Genomic DNA, 20,775 nt, shown 5'->3' with positions numbered 1-20,775 from the left:
TCAAACCGAACACTTCTGGTCACCAAATGTGTGTGACGTTTGGGCGGGGGGTGGTGTTCCCACGCCAAGCATTTCTTGTTGTTGTAATCCACTAAGGTTTGCTGTGTAAGAACATAACCAGAATAGGCCCAAAGAGCCAACAAATAATAAACTGTCCTTTTGGCCTAGTCTTGTTCTTCCTGGAAATAACTTCCTGGAAAACCCTTGGTGGGTGTGGATATCTAGGTTTCACTTTTTTTTATATCTTTCTTCTTTAGTATTTTCCTCAGTTGCCTAGCATGGTTGGCAGGAGATGGGCAAGGTGGAGGATACTAAGAACTTAGCCTACTGTAGTCAAGTTCTCCAGGGAGTCAAAGAGAGAAAAGTCACTACATATTGCTCTAAGTATACAATGAAGTTTTGAACCCAGACTCATATGTGGAATCATTAGTACTGGTGGATTCTATCATGGGAGCCAGAAAGACTATCTTTTTGTTTCTCTCCTAACGCATGTGTAAAGGGCACAAGGCTTTCACTAAAAGCCAAAGAATAGCTTCCTAGGCCCTTTTCCACAGACCCCCATCCCCTTAACATCTTTCAAATCTGGCAATTATGCCATAAGATACAGAAAAGTCACTTAAGAGAACATGCACAATGGAAAAGAGGCACATTTGCTTCAATATGGCCTTTTTTTTGTACTCCTACTACCTCTTTATAACATGACCAGTCATTCTTACTTTCAGCTGACATGTCCTAGGTCCTCCTCCCTGGTAGGTGGAGGATTTGGAGCGTTCCTCTAAGCTTGGATTGGACTTCTAACACCAGGCATTCTGCTAGGCCAGGGGACAGCAACTATAGCCTGTGGGCACCTGTTTTGGTATAGACTTACAAACTAACAATGTTTTTTGCATTTTTAAATGGGGGCTACCATATTAGACAGCATGGCCCCTATCTCCCATCCTAAATGAACTTTGCCTTGACCCTTATTCTCAGTATTGTTTTCATTTACTCATCTCCTATCCACTCCTTTTTCAATCGGGATTCAAATTAGATACAGTGTATGATTTGCTTTGGGCAGAACTGCAGAGTTCATAAGTTTCCCTGCTGCCAAATCCAATTTATCTGTACTCATTTGTTTTTAAGTGTTCACTACTACACCACCACAATCCCACCCCAAACACTCTCTTTGCTGGAACACCACATTCTCCTGGTTTTCCTCTTAACCTTTCTGGCTCTGCCTTCTCAGGTTCCTCCTTCTCTCTCCAACTTTTAAAGGTCTGTTCACTAAGACTCATTCCTTGGACTCCTTTTGTTCTCAAGGTTTTTCCCTAATGCAAGGGGCAGGGAAATGGAGTTATAGTTAAAAGGGCTTCCCGTTGCAATTAGAATATAATCCAAACTGCTTTCCTTAACCAAAGGGCCTGACTGATCTGCCGTCGGCCAAACTCTCCCACCTTTCATTCCCTCCTTCGTTTCACACAACTCTGATCTCACTGGCCTTTCAATTGCTCTAACAGTTGAAAGTTTTAGGCTTTTTGCACTCGCCTTTTCTCTTTTTGTGGGACACTCTATCCCAGTCTTTGCCTAGTTTTGCTCTTTGCTATCCTTATGCCTTGGCTTCTATGTCACCTCTTCAGAGGTCTGACTACCTTACCCAAATTACATTCATCTCTTGTTATTCCTCCTTTTGGTTCCTTCAAAGCCGATATTGCTATTTGCATTTATTTATTCGTGTGTTGACTTGTTCAGGTCGGCTGCCTGGCCCCTGGAATTTAAACTTGCGAGCAGCGACAATGGGCTTTGCTCTCCCGTGGGTCACATCCCTTACGCCAGCACAGGCCCGACACCAGGAGGCTCAGGATAAAAGACCCGCGGACCGAAAGAATCAATGAGCCAGCAGAGGGGCGGGGAGGACGCGAGCGCGGCCCCGCGTGTGGGACGTAGGGGCGCGGCTAACGAGAGAGCAGCGGAAGCCCGCCCCTTCCGGCCGCGGCGCGGACGCCTCGGCAGCCACGGCGGCTGGACCGCGGCTGGCGCCGGCTCGGCCCGCCCCCTTTTCCGTGCCCCGCTCCCGCTCCAACGCCTGCCCGGCCGCTGTCAGCTGCATCAGCGTCCTACCGGCCACGGTGCATGCTTCGCCGCTGCGGCCGCCGGCTGCTGTACGTCTTAGGCCTTAGCTTCCCGCTGCTGACCGGCCGGCCGCTTTTCCTCTGCCCGCCCCGCCTCATGAGGCCGCAGGTCGTGTTCGTCCTCGGCGGTCCCGGCGCCGGCAAGGGGACCCAGTGCGCCCGCATCGTCGAGGTGAGGCCCGGGCAGCCGGCGGCTCCCTGTGCTTGACCGGACGCCGGGCCGGCCAGTCCCGCAGCGCGCGTCTGTCCGCGCCTCCCCCACGCGCCCCACCCCACCCACCCCCCACCGCCCCGGAGCCGCGGACTACGGGTCCCGACGACCGGCGCACCGTCGGCGTGGCGGTGCTTCGGGAGTCCGCCGGAGCGCTGCATGTCGGAACTGGTAGTCCACGTCCGCCCGCCTCGGGGGGACCCAGAAAGGAGGGGGACCGTTTGGGATTGCTTTGTTCCTGCGCCCCTCTTTCCTTACATTTTGGGGACCAAGTTCGTCTCGAGAGTGGGCTGGGAGGGGTATCCCGGGAGGGTCCGCTTCCGGGGCCCCCAGCGCGCAGAGGTCAGTGTGTCGCTGGTTGTGGGGCGGCCGGAGGCGGCAGCAGCGTCGATTTGGGTTAGAGGCTGGGTGAGCTCACCGCTGCCTGAAGGGGAGACCGGTTTTTCCACCACGCCCATTCCTGCAGGCCCTCTAAACTCTGAACCGTCTACTAATTAGTCTTTATCCTAGAAAGGAGACCCGGGCGACAGGGCGTTACCTTAGGTGTTCTGAACCCGTCCAAGTCAGTACCAGCCCTGAGGCTCAGCCCGGGTTGGTGTGGTTGGAAAAAGCCGTGGAGTATGAGATCAAACTTCAACCTCTGGCCCGGCTGCCAACTTACCCTGAGTCGATGGCCAAGTCACTTCCTCTCTCCGAGTCTCGGTTGCCCCCACTAGAACAGTAGAGGCTGTGCACACAGATTTAAACTCAGTATGAAATGCCTCCCAAGTCTAAAATGGTGTTACTTTTTTTTTCCCCCAAAGCGTGGTAAGGTTAATGCTTCAATTCCGTTAACATTTTTCGAACAGATACGTGGTTAGCTGCAGTGTGGGTGAAAGGCTTATTGGAGAATCTGGGGAATGTTTGGGAGAGAAGGAAAACAGAAGATATCTAGAAACAGAAGAGCAGACCAGTAGTGCTGTAAAACACCAAAGAATCCTTGTGAAACTCGGTGACCAGCAAAAGTTTTGACCCAGAACTTCTAAAATAGTTTCCTCCTCTTTTCCAGGATATGGCTTTTATTAGCTTTGGGATTTTACTCCTCACCCACTCCTGTCCTATATTTTATTCTCTAAAGAGCATCCAGAAAAAGTTGGATGGTAAAATCTTCATTATGTGTTTTACAGCTGTATTTATAATTGTTGATCATTTGTAAGACTATAAGTGGAGCTAATTCAACCAAAAGATACATAAATATTTTTCTCCTTATTTTTGTTCGTTCTTTTCACTTTTAAAAGACATGACAATTGGATGGTTTCAGGTTTTTGTTGTATATATGAAACCTCTTACATGTAAATAGCATAGTAGGGGAAGGAGAAAAGACTGTATTTTTGTTTTTTATTTTTATTGAAGTATAGTTGATTTCCAATGTTGTATCAGTTTCAGGTGTACAGCAAAGTGAATAAGTTATACATATACATATATCCACTCTATTTTAGATTCTTTTCCCATATAGGCCATCACAGAGTATTGAGTAAAGTTCCTTGTACTATACAGTAGGTCCCTATTAGTTATCTGTTCTATACACAGTAGTGTGTAAATGTCAATCCCAATATCCCAATTTATCCCTCCCCCTCCCTTCCCCCCCCCCGCCCCGTAACCATAAGCTTGTTTTCTACATCTGTGACTCTGTTTCTGTTTTACAGATAAGTCCATTTGTACCATTTTATAGATTCCACATGTAAGAGATATATGATACTTGTCTTTCTCTGTCTGACTTTCTTTACTCATGATGACAATCTCTGGGTCCATCCATGTTGCCACAAATGGCATTATTTCGTTCTTTGTTATGGCTGAGTAATATTCCGTTGTATATATAAACCACATCTTCTTTATCCATTCTTCTGTCAAGGACGTTTAGGTTGCTCCCATGTCCTGGCTATTGTAAATACCACTGCAGTGAACATTGGGGTGCATGTATCTTTTTGAATCATGGTTATCTCTAGATACATGCCCGGGAGTGGGATTGCTAGCTCACATGGTAGCTCTGTTTTTAGTTTTTTAAGGAACCTTCATACTGTTCTCCATAGTTGCTATACCAATTTACATTCCCACCAACAGTGTGGGAGGGTTCCCTTTTCTCCATACCTTCTCCAGCCTTTATCGTTTGTGGATTTTTTTTTTTGTGGTACGCGGGCCTCTCACTGTTGTGGCCTCTCCCGTTGCAGAGCACAGGCTCTGGACGCGCAGGCTCAGCGGCCATGGCTCACGGGCCCAGCTGCTCCGCGGCATGTGGGATCTTCCCGGACCGGGGCACGAACCCGTGGCAGGCGGACTCTCAACCACTGCGCCACTAGGGAAGCCCTGTTTGTGGATTTTTTGATGATGGCCATTCTGATGTGTGTGAGGTGATACCTCACTGTAGTTTTATTTTGCATTTTTCTAATAATTAGCAATGATGTAATGATGCTTTTTAGCCATCTGTATGTCTTCTTCGGAGAAATGTCTATTTAGATCATCCGCCCATTTTTTGATTGGGTTGTTTGTTTTTTTAATATTGAGCTGCAGGAGCTGTTTGTATATTTTGGAGATGAATCTGTTGTTGGTCACTAATATTTTCTCCCATTCTGAGGGGGAAAAGACTTTACTAGAGTCAAACAGATATGGGTTCAAACCCTAACTGTTCCATTTACTATCCCTTTAGTCCCAGAGAAGTTGTTGTTTTACCTTGGGTTCCTCTGTAAGAAGGAAGAAATAACACCTGTCTGGTATGGTATTTATGAATATGAAATGAGGTAAAATATCTGGCATGCATGGATGCAAATAATTTTTTCCTCTGTTTTAGAGTTCCTGTTCTTAATTTATGAGGTTGGTTGTTTTTACTTTGAAGTGCACTGTAGTTTTACTTTTTAAAAATTGGTTTATGGGGCTTCCCTGGTGGTGCAGTGGTTGGGGGTCTGCCTGCCGATGCAGGGGACACGGGTTCGTGCCCCAGTCCGGGAGGATCCCACATGCCGCAGAGCGGCTGGGCCCGTGAGCCGTGGCTGCTGGGCCTGCGCGTCCGGAGCCTGTGCTCCGCAATGGGAGAGGCTGCAACAGTGAGAGGCCCGTGTACTGCAAAAAAAAAAAAAAAAAAATTGGTTTATGACTGATGTATTGGAATGTATTTAAATATTTTGTTTTTGAATCATAATGTGACTTTTAAGGGTTCACACCCAAACTGATAATACCCATATTACTCCAATGGGTTAAAAATAATCTCCACATTCTGTAATTAGTATTTATTCTTTACTCTGTTTGATAATGGTGGATAATATTTTAAACCTGTTAATTAAGAATTATAAGGTTTCCATGATGAGATATGTTCTATAATGTATTATCTTATTCTTTAAGATTTCAACACTTATATGAGCTTAAATTCAACTGTTTTCTTACAATTCCAAATAGCTTATAATTCAGCAGTTGCTGTCTTCTAGTGGATTAAACAATGGAATGTCTATGGTCAGTTAAGTCAGAGGATTTTTTGTTTTGTTTCTTTTGTGAGTCTCTTGCATTTTTACTCAGTGTTTTATTATACGGGCAAATGTAAGCTGAATCCCAAACGATTGTAATTTTTGGAGCTAATTTTTTTCTGTAGGGGAAAAGTTATATAAATCTAGGTTAAATTCCCCAACTATCATGCCATTACTAATTTAGCTAACAGGGTACCTGAAATGTGGCTGAAACAGAATTGTTTCTTTGGGAAGATTACATTAATTTCCAACTCAGGCCACCAGAAGTACATCTTTGGACCCTTGCTACAGAACCTGAGAATATCTGGCCCTCTAATATCCTGGGACATTGCAGTTATGGTTGAGGGTGTCACCACAGGGAAGCTGTTGCTTGTTTTTTTTTTTTTTTTCCTGCTGTGAATTCTACCTGTACTACTTGCTCTCCCAGACCTTGAGGAAGAAAAGGCAAATCTGATGCAGCATCTTCTGAAAGTGTTGTGAACTGGAAAGGAAAGGTTTGAGGGAGGCTTTGAGATTGAATTTTGCCCATTTAGTTGAACTGATCTTTTTCAGTTTTGTTTTATTTTCTAACTAATTTTTAAGTCTGTCTTCTCACACTCAAATTTGTTTTTGAAAATTAGCCATTTTCTAAAGCAGTGCAATCAGGAGTCAAGTGCTCAGAGTGGAGTTATTATTGTGGAATAACTTGTGACTAAAAAATCATGATGGAAGATACTGTGTCATTTTTGAATTTTTTTAATTAAGCTTTATTTGTATTGTTTTGGCCCAAGAAAAATTATAGTGCCATAACCTAAACTTGTCTGAAAATAACAACCACAGTTTTGCATGTGTTAGCTGGGATATTTAAACCTACTCTCTTTTAAAGATGGTGAACATTCTCCTTAAATGAACAATTATGCTAAAGTTTATATCCATGCCAAATTGCTTTCGGTAGCACCCCAGAAGCATTTTTATCATCTTGTGTTTTAACTTCCTCCAGGACCTGTATGGATAACTTAGACATTGTACCCTACCTGCTATGCTTAGAAAGTTTTGGGTGATACTGACTTTAAGTATGTAGAAAACAGAAATTTGATTTTATTTATCTTTTTGTCTCTAGTGTTGAACATTGTGCCTGACATATAGGTGCTTAATAAGTATTCTTTGAATGAATATATAGCACACCAGTTTGTCCTAAAGATGTAAAAAAATTTAAAATTCGGTCTCCAGGGGGCGCCCAAGGAGCAGTTAGTACTCCCAATTTCAGGACCAGAAGCATTTGAATGAAACCTCTGTCTTACTCTGATTTCTCATGTAACACTTCAGTTTACTCTCAGTGAATAAATGGTATAGTTGTAAAAATCTGATGAGCATTCTAAAACTTTTAAGCTCCTGGTTACAAATCCCTAAAGCAGACTACCACTCATTAAAGAAACGAGATAGGAAGATCCACTGGACATTAAGCTTGCTTCAGAACAGGCCTTTCTCCTTTTGGTGGGATGGGCTGGAGTAAGAGATAGGTTTTTTGGGCTTTTTTGTTTTTTTTAAAGGAAAGTTTAAATTATCTGTAAAAGAGAGTCCACAGAATCCTCGACTCTCCTGAAGCACCACCCTTTCATTAAGGTAATGGTAATGTGGGATTTTTGTTGTTGTTGTTGTTAAGAATTTGGAGGAGGGGAGAATATGTTCAGATTATTTACTATTCTTACTTTTGAAAACTTCATTTTTTTCTTTCCATTTTAAGTTACAGTAGTAATACATATTTGTTGGTGACCTCTAACCCTGAGGTCACCAGTATTTACTGTCTGGTATTAACTCTTTCTCAATATTTTTACAAATAAAAGTGCATATAGTTACCTTTTTAACCTCCAAATGGGACTATTCTGTTTTTTTTTTACTGAATGTATCATGGCCCTCTCAGGCCTCTACACATAGACTTAACTTATTTTTATTAGTAGCTGCAGAATAGTCCATAATATGGATGTTACCATAGCATAGTTGTACCATTCCCCCCATTGATGGACACTCAGGGTAGATTTCAGGAAATTATTCTGCTATTGCAAACAATGCTTCAGTAAATTTCCTTGTAAATATAATATTGCATATGGATGCTTTTATTTTTGCAAGCAAAATTCCTAAAAGTGGGATTGCTAAGTCAGAAGATAAGTGCATTTTTAATTTTAATTGATAATTGTCTGATTACTTTTCAAAAACATTATACTTACATTTCTATCATCAGTTGTATGCTTTTTTTTTTATTAGCACTGGATGATTATCAATCATTTTAATTTTTTCAAATCTGTTAATCTCCTCTTCAGAGTTTTTCTGAGTAAATTACTCATTTTTTCCAAGAAGTCCATTAAGGTGAACGGCATAATTAGACTTAAAAAAAAATTTCCCTTTACTTGTCATTTATTCAGAAAACATTCTTTGAGAGCTAGGCACTGTGATAGTTGCTAAGGTGAATAAGACACAGACCCTACTGTCAAAAGTTTACAGTGAGCTGTGAGATATAGAAGTTAAACAGTGACTGTGACAGGACAGAGTGATAAGTCCTATGACAGAAATATACACACAGACCATTTAGATAAGGGACATTTAAGTTACAGCTCAGTGGGTCAGGGAAGGCTTCCTCGGGGGCAGTGATATGTATGAGCTGAATTTAGAAGGACAGTAGGAAAGAAGCAGCCAGGAGATGTGGGGGAGTGGAGAACACTTAAAGCAGAGTTACCCTTGCATAGGGTAGTTGGAGGTTTCAATTCTGAGAAAAGGCTAAGGAGAGTAAATGGACGCAAGTGAGATTGACCCAGAAAACACTTCCTAAGTGCAAACTATTTGCTCTGTGTTGGGGGATACTGCCTTCTAGAGGTTCTCAATTTAGAGTAGAGATAAGACACATACTTAATAGAATTTCATGAGAAAAGATATGAAAGATTTTTGCAAATATTAAAGTTTAACATTAAATTGTTTTAAAATTGTTTATCAGGAGTTCCCTGGTGGCCTAGTGGTTAGGATTCTGGGCTTTCACTGCCATGGCCTGGGTTCAATCCCTGGTCAGGGAACTGAGATCCCTCAAGCTGTGCAACGTGGCCAAAACAAAACAAAACTGTTTATCTTTTAGATTTGCCTCCCTAACTAGATTGTAATGTCTTCAAGGATGGGGACCCTGTCTTTTGCTCCTGTTCATTCTACTGCATGGTGTTTGAGGTGCCTACTTATCCTTAAGATCTTAGCTTAATTCAGAGATTCCCAAACATTCTCAGTTCATGGTCCCCTTAGTGTGTCAGTATTTTTTTTCACAAACACCTTAGTCCAAAATAAGTATCTAACAGTTGTATTTATTGAGTAACTGGATCCAAACAATACTTAATAAGTATTTTCTAACAACTTAGTAGCTGTTTGAAGAAACAGTACATATACATTAAGAGAAGAAGTAGCAACTTTATTTCATTCTTATGTAACCACAATCACTTCTAATTGGATGTAAATGCCTGTTGGCACTGCCCAGTTTCTCATACCTTGGAATCAGGTTAGACGCTTCCATACTCATTTTATTTTCCACATTAATTTTCACGTGGTACTTATTTTTATCACAGCAACTGCCCACCAAAAAGTCAGCATCACAAAGATGTGTCTTCGAAAAGAATGTGCATGATCTAAAGTTGAAATTGTGAACTACCCTGAGCTGATAGTTCACATGGTATCTAATAGCTGATAGTTCACATGATATCTAACAGTGTTGCTCTGTTTCCCTTAAAAATGTAAACCCAGGGCACTCTTGTGAATTCGCTGCAGTGCTCCAGGGTACTTTGGCATTCAGTTTGGGAACCATGAGCTAAAAATGATTTCCTCAGTGAAACTGGCCCTCACATTTTTAGACTAGGTCAGATTTCTCTATTATGTGATCTCAAAGCACTTCAAAACATCTGTCAGTTTGTTATTCTTTTGTCCTTTCAGTTTTTAATTCTGTTGTCCTTTATAACATTTATGTTTGTAGTTCACGTTTAATTTCATGGTTATTGGATTGTCTCCCTCATTACACCATAAGCTCCATAAGGATGAGAACCTTAGATTTCTAAATTTACTCTTATATCTTCAGTGTCTAGTACAATGTCTGGCATAAATTGATGCTGAATAAACATTTGGTAAGTAGATTTTGAAGCCAGTCATACCTGGATTTCTGCCATTTAGTGAGTTATTTAAATTTTTGGCTCTTTGGTTTTCTCCCCTGAAAATTTGGGATATTAATCTACTTTACAGGGTGATTATGAGGACTAGCCAAGAGAATCCATGTAATAAAATGTCTGGCACAGTGCCTACTTTGTGTTTGCCACTTCATATATGTTAGCATCTCTCTCCTTGCCTATTCTGTGCTTATCTATAAATAGTCAATGAAAGAAATATCTTGAGCAGCGTCAGTAGCTACACTTCGGCGGTCATTCTTAGTAGACTGAAGAAAAATTGATTTGCAAGGATATGAACAAATGTCAAAGTGTCATACCAGTGTATTGTCTACTAGGCAGTATGTAGAGTTCAGACTCCGGAGTTAGACTGTCTGGGTTTGAATCCTATCGTAACACCTACTATGTGTGAGATCTTAGCAAAGGTTTAGTTTCTCTATGCCTCAATTTCCTCATCTGTAAAATGGGAACAATAATATATAGTATCTAACTCAGAGGGGTGTTGTGAGGACTAAATGAGCTAATGTATGTAAAGTACTTAGAGCAGTGCCTGGCATGTGATAATTCCTATATAAATGTTAACTATTATTTTTATTATCATCATCATCATCGTACTTTTTCTGTGTTAGTTTTGCCTGCCCTTTTGACTTGCTTAAGAATTTTTTCCTTCCTGATTTATTCCTTTGTACTTTGGAAGCTGTACAATCTGTTTTTAGTGGTTACCCTAGAAATTTTAAGCACACATATTATTTAACTTAAGTCTAATATTAATATTTTTACTCTCCCCCAAACAATACAAATACCTTAGGACACAACTCTATTTTCTGTCCTATTCTTTTTTTTAGGATTTTAATTCTATATTGACTTCTTTTTTAATCCCCGCAAATGACCTGTTAATGTTTTATAACAAATGTTTGTTTAGAATAACTTACATACATACCATTTTCTTTACTAACCATTTATTTTTGCACCTCAGATCTTCCTTCTGAGATCATTTTCTTTCTTGAAGTATATCCTTCAGAAGGTTCTTTAATCAGTATGGGCTTGTGGTTAGGAAATTTTGCTGTACTCTTTACATGGTAGGTTCTTTTTTCCTAGTTCAAGCACCTAGGGTATCATCCTTGAGAGGTCCTGACTTTATGTGGAGCTCATTGATCTGACCTCCAATCCTATTTAGGTCTCAGTCTTTGTCTCCTTTCCCCTCTCTGTGGCTGGTTAAATCCTGGGCTCTAGCCACCTGTGATTTGGGGATGGGGAAAGTCCCCAGGGCAGCCATAGCTCCAGCACTCTCTCGCTCTTCTGGATTTGTGCTTTCTTGATTTATCTGAATTTGAGTTACTCCTTTAATTTTTGGCCAGCTCAGTCATACATTAAAAAATAATAATAATAAAATTATATATTAATAAATATACAAATATTAGAGATTATGTATATGTATCCAACTACATGAGTGTGCTGTGCTGGGAGGGGTTCCTCTCTTTTTTTTAGTAAGTTTTATTTATTTATTTATTTATGGCTCTGTTGGGTCTTCGGCACGAAGGCTTTCTCCAGTTGCGGCAAGCAGGAGCTGCTCTTCATTGTGTTATGTGGGCTTCTCATTTCGGTGGTTTCTCTTGTTGCGGAGCACGGGCTCTAGGCTCACAGGCTTCAGTAGTTGTGGCACACAGGCTCAGTAGTTGTGGCTCGCAGGCTCTAGAGTGCAGGCTCAGTAGTTGTGGCGCACGGGCTTAGTTGCTCCGTGGCATGTGGGATCTTACTGGACCAGGGCTCGAACCCGTGTCCCCTGCATTGGCAGGGGAATTCTTAACCACTGCACCACCAGGGAAGTCCTGGGAGGAGTTTCTCTGAATGAATGTATATTTTCCACCCCCATCAAAATTAGACACCTCTACCTAGGTCTGCCCTAGCTCAGAACACCTCTTCAATGTCAGTTCTTCCCCTTATCCTTACTCCCATTGAAATCTACTTGATTTACATCCTTTGGATTAAAGTTTTAGTGATGGTAATCGATTAAACACCTAGTTAAGATGCTAATAGGAGAGGACTGTAGTCACGTGAAACCTCCGAAAGTCACATAGGAGTACAGTATTTTAATGGTTGTTCTTCTGAATCGAAATTGAGAGCATTTCAGAGAAACCACTCTAGTAGTGGGACTTTCAGACTAGATAAGAGAGAAAAGGTGGAGATGGGATAACCATCTTACTCTTTGTGTCATGTTAGCTTGATCACACTGACTCTTGCTAACCTTAAAGCTAGTGCTTTTAGCCCAGTTGGCATATGAGAATGTATTTATTCTAACATTTCAGTTAAATTAAGGACATTTTTATAGACTGAACATGTGATAAGAGCATTTAGAACTTAATAGAGAACAGGTGTGACTGAACATACTGTTAGCTGACAGTTTCCTGCTGCTGGTGAACAAAGCTAACCAAACAGCACTTTGGTAAAGGAAGAAGCCCCAGTTATTACGTACCATTCTTAGAAACTTTCACTTTGAGGAACTGGATCCCCAAAAAACCACATGTTCCATGCTTGGTTTCCATCAGTTATCTCCAGAAGACCGGTAAGTTGGTTCCATTTATCATTAGGGTATATTCTATACCAACAATCAATTGAATATGCTTAGTTTGGGGCTCTACAAAAGACTGCTTCTTTGCTCACTTTGTGTTTGGAATTTCCATGATGCATTAGTCATTGATGTTTGCCACTGAAAAGTTCTATGTGTTTAACGTATAAGACTTTAAGTATAATTAGGTAGATAATAACATGAATTTCTGTTCTCTTGGTGTCTACTGGGAGTAAAGAGACAGTCCAGAAGATGTTTTATTGATATTATGTAATTGGGAATTGACTTGATGGTTAATTTAGGTTTTTAAACTGGAAATTTTTATTTGCTACTTATTTAATGATTGTTGGGTGAGGCAAGTGGAAATGGAAATGGTGTCACAAGTGGAGAAAGGCAAGAACGAAGCAAACGAAGGATGGTCAGAATCTGGCTGAATGGTGGGTCAGATATGCCTGGCTCTGTGTGTGGATAAAGTTCCTGATCCTCTCTCCATGCTAGGATACAACAAAATGATAAAGTCCATGAACTTGGAGTCTCCTTTTCAATTTCCACCAGCAGATTCTGTCATGCGAAGGCCATAGTAGCTTGATGGCAAGACTCTGTATTTCCATGTCTGTCACCTAGGAATTACCTCAGAGGCCCACTGTGGAATAATCGTCACTGAGAGTCAGGAGACCTGAGTGCCAGTTTCCTGTCTGCTAACTAGCAAGTCAGCTTATCTCAGTTTCCCCTTTCATAAAATGAGAGGTATGGAAATAGGTGGTCTTGCCAGCCCTACAACAGTTCTGTATACTGAGACTTCATTGTTAGGTAGTGTTGTAATCCTGTGTAGTCACATTCAAGAGGCATGTTATCCAATCATTATGAATATGTGTATCTTCTTTGCCATTCTATGCTGTATGAATGGGAGCACCAAGGAATTGTATTTAATAAATTCCCACTGTATTTCATGTTTACATAGAACTTCAGAGTGATAACAAAGAAAGTGTAAAGGCAGGAAAAGGAGTAGTTTTTTGAAGTAGAACAATTGTGTGTGAATTTTTTTTAATTAAAAATATTTAAGAAATGGGACATTGGAGCCAACTTTCTTACAATATAGCATAGTAGTAGAAACAATGTAGACTTTGAAGTCAGTTGTTGGTTCACATCTCAGTCTAACACCTGTGGCTATGTTGCTTAACTTTTCTGATTCTGTTATCTTCATTTGTAAACTGATGATAATAATGACAATTTCACTAGATTGTTATAAAGATGAAACAGCATAATGCTTCTACAGTGTTCAGCACAGTACATGGCACTCAGTAAATTTGTAAAGGCTAGCATTATTTTAGAAAAGATCTACAGTGAAGAGATCAAAGAGTAATTTAGATTAAAGTAGTTTTGGGGAGCATTGTATTCCCATTGTTTACTACAGCATAAGGAAATGATTACCCACACTAATCAGTTTACAGATTTTTAAAAACCCAGGATGGTATTTTAGAGTCTATCAAACATGAAAGGTCTTTCTACTTAGAGAAAATGTTTGGAGTTAACTTAGATTTTAAAACCCTAGAAAGGGCAAGTGGATTTAAGGAAAAGTTTATAGTATACATGCTCTTTATGTTCAAAATAGGTTACTAGTTGCCAGATGGAGCTAATGACCTAATGACTGGATAAGTTTCATAAGTTAAGCCTGAATATGCACCTTAACTGTCCTGTTATTAAAAATATGCATACTTTTACTTTTGGTTACTTTTAAAAAAAAATATTTATTTAATTTATTTGGTTGCACCGGGTCTTAGTGCAGCTCATGGGCTCCTTAGTTGTGGCGTGTGAACTCTTGGTTGCGACATGCATGTAGGATCCAGTTCCCTGACCAGGGATTGAACCTGGGCCCCCTGCATGGGCTCCTTAGTTATGGCATGTGAACTCTTGGTTGCGACATGCATGTAGGATCCAGTTCCCTGACCAGGGATTAAACCTGGGCCCCTGCATTGGGAGTGCAGAGTCTTAACCACTGCACCACCAGGGAGGTCCCACTTTTGGTTACTTTTTAATTATATAAGTAGTACACATACATTATAGAAAAATTAGAAAATACAGATGAGTAAAAAGAAGGGTGTAAAAATTACCAGTAATCTTACCATCCAGAGAAAACCACCATTAATCAATATTTTGGGACATATTTTTCCAGAGATTTTTTTTTTTTTTTAGTAGGCTCATACTCTGGAAACCTGATTTTTACTTATAATATCACAAACATATCACCATGTTAATTAATGTACTTTTACTACATAATCTATATGATATTGTACTCTGTAGATTACATATTTAATTAATAGATTCCTTGTTTTGGAAATTTTGTTTCTGACTTTTCAGAAGTTGTATTCTGTGTTTTTTTAAAAATACTTGGAGATATAATTTATATACCATACAACTCATCCATTTAAAGTGTAGAATTCAGGACTTCGCTGGTGGCACAGTGGTTAGGAATCTGCCTGCCAATGCAGGGGACACGGGCTCGAGCCCTGATCTCGGAAGATCCTACATGCTGCAGAGCAACTAAGCCTGTGCACCACAGCTACTGAGCCCGAGCTCTAGAGCCCGTGAGCCACAACTACCGAAGCCCGTGAGCCACAACTACTGAAACCCGTGTGCCACAACTACTGAAGCCCACGTGCCTAGAGCCCATGCTCCGCAACAGGAGAAGCCACCAGTGCGTGAGAAGCCCACGCACTGCAATGAAGAGTAGCCCCCACTTGCCACACTACAGGAAGCCCGCACTCAACAATGAAGACCCAACACAGCCAAAAATTAATAAATAAAATTATTAAAAAGAAATAAAATTTAAAAAGCATAGAATTCAGTGTTTTTGGTATATTACGTTATTAATTTTTTTAATTTTGGTAAAATATATCATGAAATTTACCATTTTAACCACTTTAAGTGTACAGTTCAGTGGCATTAATTGCATTTACAGTGTTGTGCGACCATCACCACGATTTCTAAAACGTTTTCATCACCCCAAACAAAAACTCTATTAGGCAATAATTTCCCATTCTTCCCTTCCCCCAGCTCTTAGTAACCTCTAATCTACTTTTTGCCTCTGAATTGCCTATTTTAGGTACTTCATGTAAGTGGAATCATACATTTGTCCTTTTTTTTTAATGGCTTATTTCACTTAGCATAATGTTTTCAGGGTTCATCCATGTTAGCATGTATCAGAACTTCATTCCTTTTTATGGCTGAATAATGTTTCATTGTATGTATTTATTACATTTTGTTTATCCATTCACCTGTTGTTGGATAAGGGCTGCTTCCACCTTTCCGCTATTGTGAGTAATGCTGCAATGAACACTGGCATACAAGGATCTGTTTGAGTCTTTTGGGTATAGAGCTGGGAGTGAGATTGCTGGATCATATAATAATTCTGACTTGTTGAGGAGCTGCCAAACTGTTTTCCACAGCAGCTGTACCATTTTACATTTCTGCCCGTGATATGTGGTTTCTTTATCCTCACCAACACTTATCATTTTATGTTTGTTTGTTTGATTATAACCACCCTACTAGGTGTGCAGTGGTATCGCATTGTGGTTTTGATTTGCGTTTCCTTAATGACTAATGCTGTGAGCATCTTTCTTGTCTCACGTGTCCTTTTTTTTTTTAAATAACCATCCTGAAGGGTGCACTGGCATCTCATTATGGTTTTGATTTGCATTTCCCTGATGACTAATGAGGAACTTTCCCATACTGGCCATCTGAATATCTTCTTTGGAGAAATGTCTGTTTGAATCCTTTGTCCTTTTTTTTTCCCCCCAGAATATTGCATTTAAAAAATTGTCTTTTGCAATTTTTAAAATTGGGTTATTTATCTTTTTATTGCTAAGTTGTAAAGTTTTAAAAATATATTTTTGGTACAAGTCCCTTATCCAGAAACATGATTTGTAAATATTTTCTCCCATCTTGTGGCTTGTCTTTTCATTTTCTTGGTAGTGTCCTTGGAAGCACAGAGGTTTTAAATTTTGATGAGGTCTCATATCTTGCACTTTAGAACATACAGTATGCTTTCTATTGCCTGTGGTGCAGAGATTAAAAGATTGATAAAGTGAGGCCAGAACTGTAAAAGAGGTATAACTGGTAAGTGTATTGTGCCTGGGACTGAGAGTTGAGGGTGGAAGAGAGAGGAGATAGTGGTAGATGGAAAGGAAGAGTGGGAGCAACAGATTCTTGATACTTCCTTGACTGATTCCAGGGCATAATTGGGTCCAAGTTAAGTCAGGCTAGAGAGGTGGGAGAGGTTGTCCATTTTGCAAAATGGTTTTCAGCATTCTTCCTGTTGTGTAGTCGTGGCAGGAAAGAAAGCTTTCCATAAATATTTCCCATAAGCTTACCACTTTTTAGGACATTTCCTTTGTGTGAAGAAGTTAGATTCTAATCAAGAACCAGTAATCCCTTATATCCTGTTCTACATTATATAAATGGGTACAGTTGTCTATGGTCAACATTGAATCCCAGGCTGGGCTAGGATATGGCGGCTATACCATCAAAAATGTATATTCTTAGACTGACTTTAATTTTAGATTGAGAAAAATGTAATCATAAAGGTAAATTTTACACCAAAAAAGTTTGGAAACATATACTATTTTTTAAAGCCAAATATTGATTTTCCTCACACTTTGTCCTATTAGCACAGGTTGATGGACTAAAAATGAAGATGATTCTTTGTTGTCTAAGCTAGATTAATTTTCTCTTTTTAAAAAAAAGTCAGTTGAGAGTGGTTGGCACAATAAAGTTCTGAAAGTGCTCCAAGGGGTCATTCTGGAGACTAGAAGTAGTGTGGGTACATTGTCTGTCATGGAGGTGTCATTTCCAGAACATCTTGCTTATAATTTTGAACTCTAGTGTCTAGAGTAAGGCTTCACTGAAATATGTTTCCTTTTAAACTTTTGCTGCTGCGCCTTTTGGATCCTCTCAACTGAGTATGTCTCTAAATTTCCATCTGTTTTTAGGCTATAAAACTGGACTGCTTTCTGTCTCTTTCTATAACTCTTGACTTCATGCCCATGCAGTGTGTTTCAGTGTTGCTATATTATACTTTTGTTTCTCCTTTGTTTAAGGAATGGATCACTTTCCAGAGAAATTTTTATCTAAACATTTGACTTGATTTTTGCTGCTATTCTCTACAGTGATTTAGTTTTAAATTTTAAATAAGTTTGTGATTGTACAGGTACTGTTTTTCTTTTTTCTTGAACTTAGATAATGTTTTTTTTTTACAGCATTCCATTACACACATTATTGATGGAATATATTCTTTTATTTATTTATTTATGGCTGTGTTGGGTCTTCGTTGCTGTGCGCAGGCTTTCTCTAGTTGCAGTGAGTGGGGGCTACTCTTTGTTGTGGTGTGCAGGCTTCTCATTGCGGTGGCTTCTCTTGTTGCAGAGCACAGGTTCTAGGCATGCAGGCTTCAGTAGTTGTGGATCGCAGGCTCAGTAGTTGTGGCTCACGGGCTCTAGAGCGCAGGCTCCGTAATTGTGGCACACGGGCTCCGCGGCATGTGGGATCTTCCTGGACCAGGGCTCGAACCCGTGTCCCCTGCATTGGCAGGCAGCTTCTTAACCACTGCGCCATCAGGGAAGCCCTTAGACAATGTTTTTTATGTAGGGATTTTTATTCCTAATGTGAGGCAGTTCATTTTGCTGTTCTCTTAGGATTTGATATTAATAAAACACTTAAATCAACAATCTTACTTTGTGATGCTATATAAAAAATAAATAAATTAAATTAAAATTTAAAAAAAAACCAGTCTTTGTGATATTTGCCATTTAGAGATGTGTGGATAGAATATATGCTTTTTTTAAATTAAAATTTTAGTAAGTTTATATACATGTACATTGAGATTGAAACAATTCAGAAGTACGTAAGGTGAAAGTTCTCCTTAACCTTAGCCTACTCTTTTTTTTTTTTGGTTGCTTTGGGTCTTCATTGCTGCGCACGGGCTTTCTCTAGTTGCGGTGAGCAGGGGCTACTCTTCGTTGCGGTGCGCAGGCTTCTCATTGCAGTGGCTTCTCTTGTTGTGGAGCATGGGCTCTAGGCGCATGGGTTTCAGGAGTTGTGGCACACAGGCTCAGTAGTTGTAGATCGCGAGCTCTACAGCACAAGCTCTGTAGTGGCGCACGGGCTTAGTTGCTCTGCTGCATGTGGGATCTTCCCGGACCAGGGATGGAACCCGTGTCCCCTGCATTGGCAGGCGGATTCGTAACCACTGCGCCGCCAGGGAAGTCCCAGCCTACTCTCCTTATGTAATCACCTACCAACGTTTTTGTGTGTGGCTTTCTGGTCCTCTTATGATGTATTTATACACAGATAAAAATGCACGCACACAAACGTTGTCTATTGTTATTTTTTTGCTTAACAGTGTATCTTGGATAGCTTTCCATATCAGAACATGCAGATAGCTCAACTCCATTCATAATATATACAATAATCTATTTAACTATTCATATATTTGTGGACATTTAGATTTTCTGTTTACAGATGATGCTGACATAAACATTCATTACATATGTCTTTGTGCACATGTGCAACTATTTCAGTAGCACAGCTCCTAGAAATGGAATTACTGAGCCAAAGGGTATGCAAACTTAAATTTTGTTAGACTCTGCCAAATTGCCCTCTAAAAAGGCTGAACCAATTTACACTCCCACGAACTGTCAGGATGCTGGTTCTTCCCCACCCCCACCCTTGCCATAGCCAGATATGTCTTTATTTTAACCAATCTGATGGGTGAAAAATGAAATCACATTGCTTTAATTTGCATTTTCATGATTACCAGTAAGGTGGAGCATCTGTTGTTTTCTCTGAATTGTTTTTTCTTTGCCCATTTTTGTATTGAGCTATTTTCTTTGTTAGTAGGATCTCTTTGTATACAACGTATATTACCCTATCACCTTTGTATGGTGAACATATTTTCTCCCAAGCTATTGCTTGTCATTTGGTTATATCTGTGATAAGTTTTTATTGTTCACGTGGTCAAACATAAATCTTAGCTGTTTTGGTTCTTGTTTTGGAGTGTCTTTCTCTATCTCAAGATTATCTTCCCCTGGTACTATCCTAGGGTTGTTTTGTTTTTTGCTTATATTGTATTGTTTTAGAACTCTAATTTACCTGGAATTTAGTTTTGCATATGATATGATGCAAGAGTCTAATTTTTTTTCAGATGGGTAGCCAGTTGCATAGTATCATTTATTAAATAGTTCATCTTTTCCCCATTGATTTTTAGATGATGACTCTGTCACTTATTGAATTCCCATTTATACTTGGGTCTGTTTATGGACTCTGTTGAATTTCATTTTTCCGTTTGTCTATTTTTATACCAGTATCATGCTGTTTTAATTACTGTAGCTTTATGATATTTTATGCCACCTGGTAGGACACGTTCCCATTTGTAGTTGTTAATATTATTTTTGAATTTGGTCATTCTCTCACATTTACCCTTCCTGATAAACTTGAGAATCAACTCATCAAGTTTCATTAAAAAATAAATAATCCCAGGTGAAGTTTGATTGCGGATGCCATCAATTTATAGATTAATTTGTGGAAAATTTAAATATTTACAGTATCGAATGTTTCTATCCAGGAACATAGAATGCCTTCTTTTTATGATACTGATTTTAAGTGTTTCTAGTTTCTTCTTATAATTCTTATATACTAGTTTTAGATTTATCCCTAAATTTAAGTTTTTAGTACTGTTTTGTATAGGATTTTTTAAATTGAGGTACAATTGACTCGAATAGGATCTTTTAAAATGTATATTTTCTAATTAGCCATTGCTAATTGGTTGGAAGGCTGTTGATCTGTTTGTTTATAAGAAGATAGTAAGCATTCTTGTTCTCATAAGATTTTTAATGTACTCAAATACATCTGTGATGCCAGTTTTTGGAGCCTGTGTGTTTGAGGGTATTTTCATAGTGAATTGCATTTTCATGTATCATATTTTCCTTGTTCTATAGTTATTCTTTGACTTCACTCCTTTATTGCTATGTAATTAGTAGTTTAGCCACTGATTATCTTGGACTTTGCTCCAGGAATAGCCTATATGAGTTAGTCTAACTCCTCCCTGACCCGTCTGAGTGCTCTCATAGTAGGTCTTGAATCTAGCAGCGTAGACCGTGTTTTTAGGAGTATGTTCTTCACACTCCTAGTTTTAACAGCTAATAATGATATTTGGCTGTGGCTGATAGTGTAATGTAGTATAGAT

The 20,775-nt window shown here is 39.7% G+C and overlaps 1 protein-coding gene across 1 annotated transcript in view; it reads left to right on the top strand.

Annotated features, from left to right (window-relative positions):
- The first annotated feature begins 1,964 nt into the window (after positions 1-1,964).
- Positions 1,965-20,775, top strand: part of CMPK1 (cytidine/uridine monophosphate kinase 1) — a 33,588-nt gene continuing 14,777 nt past the window's right edge. Inside the window, exon 1 of the mRNA XM_030870071.3 lies at positions 1,965-2,280. Within this exon, the coding sequence (XP_030725931.1) occupies positions 2,110-2,280 (171 nt within the window). The 5' untranslated portion in view covers positions 1,965-2,109. The remainder of the gene's footprint in view (positions 2,281-20,775) is intronic.

The sequence above is a fragment of the Globicephala melas genome, chromosome 1 (genome assembly GCF_963455315.2).
Source record: "Globicephala melas chromosome 1, mGloMel1.2, whole genome shotgun sequence".
Taxonomy (NCBI): Eukaryota; Metazoa; Chordata; class Mammalia; order Artiodactyla; family Delphinidae; genus Globicephala; species Globicephala melas.
The sequence above is the reverse complement of the archived record's forward strand: the minus strand, read 5'-3'. Positions and strand labels throughout refer to the sequence as shown.